This window comes from Orycteropus afer, unplaced genomic scaffold (genome assembly GCF_000298275.1).
Source record: "Orycteropus afer afer isolate SDZICR_OR568_19922 unplaced genomic scaffold, OryAfe1.0 scaffold00014, whole genome shotgun sequence".
In the NCBI taxonomy this organism is placed as follows: domain Eukaryota; kingdom Metazoa; phylum Chordata; class Mammalia; order Tubulidentata; family Orycteropodidae; genus Orycteropus; species Orycteropus afer.
Window position 1 is genome coordinate 3,620,549 of NW_006921601.1, and position 10,436 is coordinate 3,630,984.

General features: G+C 41.7%; 1 protein-coding gene across 1 annotated transcript in view; it reads left to right on the forward strand.

Moving 5' to 3' along the window:
• Positions 1 to 396: 396 nt before the first annotated feature.
• The window catches only part of OLFML1 (olfactomedin like 1), a 36,066-nt gene continuing 26,026 nt past the window's right edge, over positions 397 to 10,436 (forward strand). Inside the window, exons 1-2 of the mRNA XM_007954691.1 lie at positions 397 to 525; positions 3,221 to 3,509. Coding sequence (XP_007952882.1) covers positions 397 to 525; positions 3,221 to 3,509 — 418 coding nt within the window. The remainder of the gene's footprint in view (positions 526 to 3,220; positions 3,510 to 10,436) is intronic.

Genomic DNA, 10,436 nt, shown 5'->3' on the forward strand with positions numbered 1-10,436 from the left:
CCCTACCCCCCCTCACCCTGACCCCTCCACACACACACACACACACACACACACACACACACACCTGGAAGAAGCCGTGCAACTATAGCCTGGAGGGCAACTGTGTGTCAAGAGTGGTGGCAACAGATGCTGGACCCCGGAAGCTCTCTGCACCAAATCTGCCTGCAAGGCCTCCAGGGCCTAACTTGCCAACAGCTGGACTTGATCACCAGCTTGCAAACTGAGATCATGCATCTGGTAAAATAACAAGCAGACTTTGCTTTCTGGCTGTACAAGACATTGTTTTGAGAGGATTTGCCATAGCAGAGGAGCGAAGGGCAGAAGCAGGAGTTGCCACCCCCTGGGCCCTCGGTTCTTCTACAGCACAACAGATTCCACCCCCAGGTGGTTTTTAGGATGATGATGGCCCTGAGGGGAGCCTTTGCTTTCCTGATTTTGTTCGTCACAGCATTTCTGCCTCCGCCACAGTGTGCCCAAGACCCAGCCATGGTGCACTACATCTACCAGCGCTTTCGAGTCCTGGAGGTAGGTGGCATCTGTGTGCACATTATGTGGGGATCATGGTCTCCAGAAGTCATCTTATTACCCACGCTTCCCTTATCTACTGGAATGTATGTTTTCCAGACAGGAAATGATCAACGAGGAGTTCCTGGGTGCCACAAACAGTTAAGTGCTCAATGACTAGCTTAAAGGTTGATAGTTTGAACTCACCCAGAGGGTCCTTGGAAGACAGACCTGGCAATATGCTTCTGAACGTTCACAGCCTTGAAAATCCCGTGGAGCAGTTCTTCTCTACACGTGTGAGATCTCCATGAGTCAGAATCAACTCCACAGAAACTAACAACAAATAATAAACACACTGCTAAAGTTATACTTTAAAACTTTTTCATAGGCTGGTGTTTAGAGCACCAAACCAGAGTCCAGGCCCCACAACTCCCAGATCTGGGGTAGAGGACTTTCTTATCTGGAAAATGAAGATAATAATAGACTTTATCTCGTAAGGCTATCTGAAGATTTAATAAATTAATCCATATTTAGAACATTGCCTGGCATGGGGTAAATTTCCAAAATATTGTTACCTTTTAATAATTTCTTAAAGTAGAAAAGTTAAACTTGGTGTCACTCTTCCTGTGTCACTATATCAGGACAATAATGGATTTTAGTTATTATTATTATTATTGTTTTTTTATAATCAACTGTTACGTCTCCACAAAAACCAAACCACCCACCATAGGGTCAATTCCAACTCATTACAACCCTATAGTACAGTGTAGAGTAGCCCCATAGGGTTCCCAAGGCTGTAAATTTTCACCTAAGCAGACTGCTGTGTCTTTCGCCTATGGAGTGCTGGTGAGTTTGAACCAACTACCTTCCTGTTAGCAGCTGAGCAGTTTAACTACTGAGGCACCAAGGTGCCTGAACTGCTAGGTCAGTGTCAAAAATGATATCAGAAAACTGAGAAACTAAGTCTTAGCTGCTTTTGCCAAACTGGTGATGTTAAACAGAGAAAATGTTCAAGCTCTCCCACCTGTGTGTTATAGCTGCTGCCTCATAAAAATTTGCAAAATCAAGCATTGTTAAGGCACAGGCAGGCTCCCTGGAAGCCTTTGCCTCACCCTTGGCAGTGACATTAACTATTTCATACTTAATACTTTGCTTCTGTGTATGTTAAATTCTGATAAATTATGTGTCTTCTTTCAAAGACACCCTTATCTCCAACATGTATTTTCTGTGTTTTCCTGAAAAACCTTAAAGCCTAAATTATATGGTCATCTAGTTACAGTCATAATAAAATGATTCCACAGTGCACACTGAGAGCATTTCCTAATGTCCAGCTGACAGACCGAGGGTGGGAGCCAGTAAATGGAATACTCCAGGACAGGTGGCCTCTTGCTGCTGCTTCACTTGCCTTCTCACAGCTCCCTTCTCCCTCAGCCACACCTCCATCAAAGTGACAGAGTCATGTCAATCTTGGTCCCTCTGAGTTTAATAACAACTTGCCCTTGTTGTTACGTGCCATCGAGTTGGACCTGACTCACAGTGACCCCCCCGCCTTGGGTTTCTGAGGCAGTAAAAGTAGATTGCCCACTTCCAAGGAGTGCCTGGTGGGTTTGAACCTCCAGGCTTCTAGTTAGCAGTCAAATGCCTTAGACACTACGCTACCAGAGCTCTAAATCCCTCCAAGTTTTCCTCAAGACCCTAAGAGTTTATGTCCTGCATATACATCTGCAGACAGAGATATAAAGTGCACTCTAATACTTTCATAGCCTTGAATGTGGATTTTAAAAAGACGGGGATATGATCTGTGCACTTCTTCCTATCCTGGTCATGGCATGGAGGTGAAGCTGAGGCCCAGGCCACAGTTGCTGTTGATTAATGTAGATACATAAAATCCAAGTGATGCAATCCCCATTGTGAGGGGTGTGAGTTTTAGGAATAAGAAAGAGAAAATAGGGGTTTAGGAAATTATTCTCTCTCTCTGAGGTCAAAAGAAAGTCTTATGTACTGCTGTCTGGCATACAAATGTTTACAACTTTTGTGCGGAATGTTCCTAAACTGTGTCAAATGAGTGCTAAGTATAAAAATACCCTTTGACCCAGTCATTCCATTTACATTCTTCATTCATTTGTCCTTTCATTCACAAAATATTTATAAAGTACCTACTATGTGCTAGGCCTGTACCAGGTGCTAGGGATACAGCTTACTTCTGGAAATCTATCCTAATAAAATAACCAGATAAGTATGTGAAGCCGTAAATACAAGGATATTTTTTCAGCATTGTTTGAAGGGTGAAACAGGAAAAAAAAAAAAAAAAAATCCTACATAAATGTCCATTAAAAAGTCCTAATAAAATAAATAAATAATAATTCCACAGAATGCTTCATGGTCATCAAAATTATGTCGCAGCTATCTATTGTTACTAAAATATGTTCACAGCATACCAGCAAATTAAAAATATATTTCTTAACATACATAGAGTAACACCATATTTTATAAAATGTATATTTATCTATGGGTGCCTGTTTTCAAGGAATTTTTTTTTAATGTTTATATACCAAAGTCTCTTTGAATGGAGGAATTATGGGTGATTATAATTTTTCCTCCTTTTAAATTATTAACAAATTAAAATTATTTTTCTATGAATGATAGCTATTTATGTTATTTGGATAATTTAAATAACTAGAAATAATTGACTTGAGAATTTATTTTCTGACTGAAGCAAGGGCTGGAGAAATGTACCCAAACCACAAGGGCATACATTCAAGAATTCCAAGATTTCTCAAAAAACATATCTCTTATGCTGGGAAGATGTTTCACCCACACAAATGAGTATAAGAGTGCAGTAGATAAACTGGCAACAAGAGTTGAACGTGCCCAACGAGAGATCGATTACCTAGAGTACCTCCGCGCATCTGACGTGTGCGTTGAATCAGAGGACGAGACCATGGCAGACAAGCTAATGCAAGAAGCTGAAGAAGAGAAGAAGATCCGGGCGCTACTGAATGCAAGTAAGAGAATTCTGCCTTTTACTCCCCCTCCTAGGGACTCTCCCACTCAGAGAGTTGCAGACTCTGTGCAATTAGGGAGTCTGACCAAGTATGGGAGTCAAAACTCGACATGTGCTCTCTAGTGTGCATGTGCTGAGGGAGGAAATTTATCTGAGAACAGATGGCAGAAGGAAAATCCATTCTCAAAACACTACTTTTCCTTTCGTGGGGAGTTGCCAAAGACCCCATGGAAAGTCAGGGCTACAGGGTGTCAGAGTTCAGTCCAAGGAGGACACCTCCCAAAAGGCCTTGCTTTGGTGGAGGTATGTGGTCCTAGATCATTCCAGGGAGAGTGACAGGTTATAGTAGATTCCACATCTAGCACCCTGGGAGTAGGGAGCTGCTGCACATATGCCAAGTCACAGTGTGAAATTCAAAATGTCAACAGCCAAGCCTAGGGTCTGGACTGCAGTGAATTGTTATAGTATGTGCTCTCTGGGATGGTGTTATCCAAAGGATTTGTTTCCAAATGTGTGGTCCATTAGAATCATTTCCAGGCCATTAAAAATAATGTCTAAGAGCTCAAATTATAACAATAACTATCAAGCAACAAAAACAAAAATGAGAAATACATTTTCCTATGCATGAATGCATTTCATTAAAACAATGAGGGAGACAAGTCCCCTACCTCAGAGTCTATATGCTGAGATGGTGTCACTGCAAATAGGAAGCCTTTGTATGCTAGTGCAAGAAACTCCATCAGGAAAGTAAGACATAAACTGAGTGCCATCATTGTACTCAGAGTGTCACATGTGATCTCATGGGATCTTATAAGTACTCCCTGGGCCCTTATAAGAAGAAAGGTCTTCCTAAAAAAAAAGGTGATACTTGATCTGAGTTTTGAATAAAGAAGTTAGAGTGGAGAAGATGGGATAGAAGTACTTCAAGTGAAGGCACAACATACCAAGTGCCTGAGAGTATGTAACACCTGTATATGTTTGTAGATTTGCAAACACGGCTAAGTGAAAGCTGTATGGGCAGGGGAGGTTGAAGAGTTTGACATGACTCTGATAATGAGTGCAAGGCTAAGGAGGTTGAACTTTACTAGAGAAACTGTAGAGAACCACTGAAATATTTTCAGCTAGGGCATGACATGATGGAAGAGGGCAAGAATAGGAGATTATTGTAGTATTTTGCACAACAATTTAGTATCAGTGGGACTGAGAAGAGCAGATGGATTTAGCACCATTGAGAGTTGGAATTCATGTGACTTGATGATTGATAAATGTGAAAGATGCCAGAGAGAGCTTCCTAGGTTTTTGGCTGAGGTGATTGTGAGTTGATGTATAATTCACTGGGATAGTAAACCCAGGAGGAGGGGCAGCAGTGTTTATGTTTTCAGAGCACTTATTACTCTGAAATTTTCTTGTTCTTTTGTTTGCCTGCTGCTTATTTTCTGCTTCCTCTTCTAGAATGCTAGCTTTATGAGAGCTTGAACCCTGCTTTCCTTGTTCAGTGCTATGTCTATGTTCAGTAAATATTTGTTAGTGAATAACTGAACAAAAGAATGAATGGATGAAAATGAAAAGATTGTCAGCACAGACAATTAGTCCTTGACAGAAAAGAGAACATTTTGTCATCTGAGTCAGAAAACAGAGAGGAGATACTTTATCTATAATATGAAACGGTTGGCCAAGGTAATCTGAATGATTCTTTTCAACCCTGAGGGTGTCTGACTAAATCTAGAGATGACCCATTCTCTGAGAGGGGGCGTCCAAGGTAGGATTGAAGTGAGGGAAGGAGAGGAACAAAAATTGGCTGGGGGAGAGGATTGAGTGCTAGTAAGACTTGAGCTAGAATGTGCCTGAACTTCTACTTCAGGGCTCAGGCAGGTTAAACCTGAACCCTGGTGTTGGATTGGATCCCTGAGCTGCTTAATAGACTAGATGCTCAGTCTGCTCACTGGACACATTCAGCCCCTCATGCCTGTTCTTTGCTCTCTCTTTCCTTGGCATCCTGTTTTTCATTGTCTTGATCCCTACAGCCCTCAGAAGGGACAGCCTCAAATTTATCCCTTCCCACTCCAGCAAGAACCCAGGGAGGTCCTAAGAATGGGCTTTCTGGTTTTTCAACCCCTATCATCTGCTGTATCCCTCAGACCCTGGAGACCTGAGATACTTCCTGTCCTAAGTCCATGGTGAGTGAAAACTTCTCTTTCAACCTGTCAGAGGTTGCTGCTTCTGTGCCTGTTGCTTCTGGGATGCTCTTGTGATGGTTTGCCTATTTATGAGTCAACAGACACTCATTGCTCCTCACTATTGGGTGGGCTTAGTGCTACCTGGTGAGGATAGAGGGCAAAGTAAGATATGCCTGCATCCTACGCTAGTTTTGTTACTGATCATCTTATGTCTGGTTTTGCCTCCTACAATCCATCTACTATTATGTAGACCTTCCCATAAGAAAAAATAGGTATTACTTCTCTATATAAAATATTTTGTTGTTGTTTGCCATGAATTATTAACTAATCAAAAAGTCCACTTAAATCTCTTAGCCTTTTATATAGGAAAGAAACAAAACGGTTGACATCAAGTCAATTCCAACTCATGACAATCCTATGTGTGTCACAATAGAAATATGCTCCCTAGGGTTTTTTTTCCCCCTTAATTTTTTTTTTATGATTTGGGTGAAAGTTTACAGAGCAAATTCACTTTTCATACGGCAGCTCACATACTTTGTCTCATGACATTGACTGCAATTTCCCACAATGCAACAGCTCCCCTCTCTCTTCCTCCCCATAGTGACCTCTTCCCTGTGCCCTCCCATGCACTCCTGCCCTCCCAAGCTCTCTCCCTGTTCATACACAGCCCTTCTATTCTCCATGATTGATCTCTCCAAGGAGTGTATCTGCCTAATGTAAATGTTCAGCTCATATGTCTGTGTTTTGTTTGGCTGGAAGCCACAGGAGTGGGTTCCATAGGAGTTTCAATGATTGATTTTTCAGAAATAGTTTGCCAGGCCTTTCTTTCATGGTATGCCCGGGGGGACTTCAACCTCCAACCTTTCAGTTAGTAGTGGAGCACATTACTTTGTGCCACCCAAGGACTCCAAATAGGGAAAATCCTTCATAAAGTGGCCCAAGCTGATCTCTACCTTCTTCTCCTCCCATAAATCACCCTCATACAGTTACAACTTAAAAAAAAGAAAAAAAAAATCCTACCTACCCTTATGACTCAAAAATGCTTCCTCTGTGAACACCTCTTGGCCTCCCACCAAATAGATTAGCCCCTAGTGCTCTTAGAGCAGCTCATTCAGTAGCCAAGGGAGTGTCTAAGATGTTCTTCAACCAGCCCACGAACATGTTGACATCTTCATTTCTGTTTCACAGAGTCTAGGTCAGGCCTGCCATGAGATATCATAAAAATTGTTTATGGAAGGGTTACTGATGGCAGAGGCTAGTCTATGGAGAGACAAGCCTGTGTAAATAGTTACAATTGTGTGGTTAGTGCTTTCCCGACCTGTTATTTCCTAAAGTTCTCTGCCCAAGAGTGAATGTTGGAATGCCAATTTACTCCCTTCCCTACATGCTGTTTTGTATTTTATATGTTGCGCCTTTCTCCACTCTTTGTTATTTCTGTTAGTAACTGTACCTATATTAGTTTTATATAGCTGTGCAATAAATTACCACAAATGTAGCAGGATAAAACAACACCCATTTATTGTCTCAGAGTTTCTGTGGGTCAAGGATTCAGGCACAACCTAACTTGGTCTTCTGCTCAGGGTCTCACAGGGCTGCAATCCAAATGATGTGGCCAGGCTATGATCTCATGTGGAACTCAGAGCCTTCTCCAAGCTCATTGAGGTTGTTGGTAGAACTCTGTTGTTCATGGTTGTAGCACGAAGGCCCATAGCATCTACCAGATGCCTCTCTCACATGCAGTTCAAAACATGACTGTTTTGGGGGCAGGAGGAGAGTACCCCTCTTTAAAAAGGGGCCAGTTCCTCTTTGAAGAGTTTGTATCTAATTAAGTCAGGCCCACCCACAAGAATCTCTCTTTTGATTAACTCAAAGTCACCTGATTTTGGGACCTTAATTATAGCAAAATCCCTTCACCTTTGCCATATAATGTAACCTGAAGTGATATCTTCTCATATTCACAGGTCTCACTCACATTCAAGGGGAAAGCACATAGGGTGTATACTCAGTGGGCAGGGTCCTTTCAGGCCATCTCAGAATTGTGTCTACCACAATACCCTAGTCTGTTAGGCCCAACCAAAGAACAAACCAAACTCACTGCCAGTGATTTGATTTCAACTCATAGTGACCCCCATTGGGTTTCTAAGGCTGTAAATCTTTATGGAAGTACTTTGTCCTATCTTCCTCCTGTGGAGCAGCTGGTGGGTTTGAATCACTGACCTTCTTGTTAGCAGCCAAATGCCTTACTCACCACACCACCAGAGCTCTGTAGGCTGTTAGACCCAGCTGGTGCTAATTGCCTGTACCTATCCTCCTCCTAGGAGCTCTGATAGCGTAGTGCCTAAGGCACTTGACTGCTAACCAGAAGGCTGGTGGTTCAAACCCACCAGCCACTCCTCAGAAGGAAGGTTGGGCAATCTACTTCTGTAGTGATAATGCCTTGGAAACCCAAGGAAAGGTCACTATGAGTCAGGTCCCACTCGATGGCAAATAACAACAACAACAACAACAATCCTCTTCCTAGAAACCACCTATCTTCCTACCTTCTAACCTTGGCCTGCAGGAACTATGTCAGCAGTAGAACTTACACTAAAACCCTAAAGACCAACCACCCTGGGGTTATGATTTAAGGGGGGATTGCCAGAGGTCAGATCACAGGGTTTTACTCACACATACACATTATCTTAGGAAAGATAGTTTCTTTGGAAAACCTCTAGGGATGCAACATCCTGGGAAAATTCAACTTTGTGTCTCAGGATACTTCCAGAAAATTCTAGCATTAGCCTAAATGATTCTCATTTATCCTAGGGCTATTTCCCAGCAAGTACTACTAAGGTACAGGTTCTAGGGATGAAATAGAGTTGCTCCATAATAAAGTCATTCCCTGTAAAGCTGTTACCTACCGAGTCTTCAGTCTTTATTTAGAGATGGTTCCCAAATAATGCTCATGTGAGGGCTACATTCTCAGGCATGTTTTGGGGTTAGATGAAATTCTTTGAAGTGACTGAAAGTTACTTGAATATAATCTAACTTATATTTTAAAATCATTCCTTGGTACGAAAATTGTTGTTCCAAAAAACCAAACTCAACTGCTGTCAAGTCGATTCTGACTCATAATGACCCCCACTGGGTTTCCAAGGCTGTAAACCTTTTTGGAAGTAGACTGCCTCATCTTTCTCCTGTTTCAGCTGCCAACCTTCTGTTCACAGCCAAATGTCTTACCTACTATGCCACCAGAGATCCTTAAAATTCTTACTAGGAAAAAGAAATTTTGTATTGGGCACTAGGCAATTTATGGCAAAGCATTGTTGCTTCAGATACCCAGGTTGGGAATTTATCCAGCTGACTGTATTTGGAAGATCCCACAGGCTGCATTCTTGTCTTTATAAGAGTATTAACCTCTTGTGAAGAAAACTTCCCAAGGCAGTCAAAACAAGTCATTATAGTAGATTTTATTTTATTTCCTCTTTTGCTAAGCTCTGTTTATTGCAAGGGTGCATGCAAGTTACCTCAAGTAACCCTCTTGCTGAATTAAATCACATATCTTTTGTTAGAAGATGTTTCAAAGAAGGAAGTCTGATGCTGAAATTTTAAATGTCTCAGGGATATAGTTAGGTACTATAAATGTACATGCTCCACATTCAAAGCCATTAAAAACTAAACAAAAACACAACAGAACACACACAAAAAACCCACTGAAAGCCAAATAAAACACATCTGTGAGCCAAGTCCCAATGCCCCATTGTTTTGTGATGAGTGGAATAAAACATTAAAAGATGCCTAATTCAGATGTGCAACACATGCATTTATCATGAAAGAGGGGCTCGTTTGTGTGCACGCAGGTGTCTGTGCAGGAAATGTGGAAGTGCATGTGCATGCACGTGTACATACACATACACACTCTCTCCGCCCAGAAGCTGCTACATTCACGGGGCCAGCAACACTGTGCTGTCTCCTGGAGAGCCCACGCCCATGGGTCTGTGTGTTGGGTCCAGACAGGCTTATGTATTCAGCACTTCTTTTGTTTATCTACCGGAAGGCCTGTGGTCTATGAGCTATTTCCAGTCCCATCATCATGGATACTAACAGAAGGTCCCAAAGCAGTACTAAACCCACTGCCGTCAAGTCGAATCTAACTCATAGCGACCACTCCTTGGGTTTCTGAGGTTGTGTCACTATGGAAGTAGATTGCCCAACCTTCCTGCCGAGGAGTGGCCGGTGGGTTTGAACCTCCAGCCTTCTGGTTAGCAGTAAAATGCCTTAGGCACTATTGCTACCAGAGCTCCTGTGCCAGGCATTAGTCTTACTTTTTCAAATATTTTATTGAATTTTTAGTGAAAGTTTACACAGCAAGTTAGATTCCCATTTGATAATTTTCACACAAATTGTTCAGTGACACTAGTTACACTCATCACAATGTGTCCACATTCTCTTTAATTGCATTCCGCTCATTCTATTTCCAGTACTCTAGATTTCCTGCTCCTTTATATTTTCATCTTTGCTTCTGAGTAATTGTTGATTTTCTGGTCTCATACAGGTGGTTTTGAAGTAGAGTACCGATCTTATGGGTAGTATCATTTAATTTTTTGTGCCACTTTGCTATTTCACTAAAAGATGATCTCAGGGGATAGGCTTCTTTCTAGGTTTAAAGAGTCTCAAGTCTCAGAGAGTCCTCTTGCTCTGTAAATTTTTACCCAAATCACAACTGAACAAAAAGAAAAAAAGAAACATTTGCCATTAAAAAAAAAAAAAAA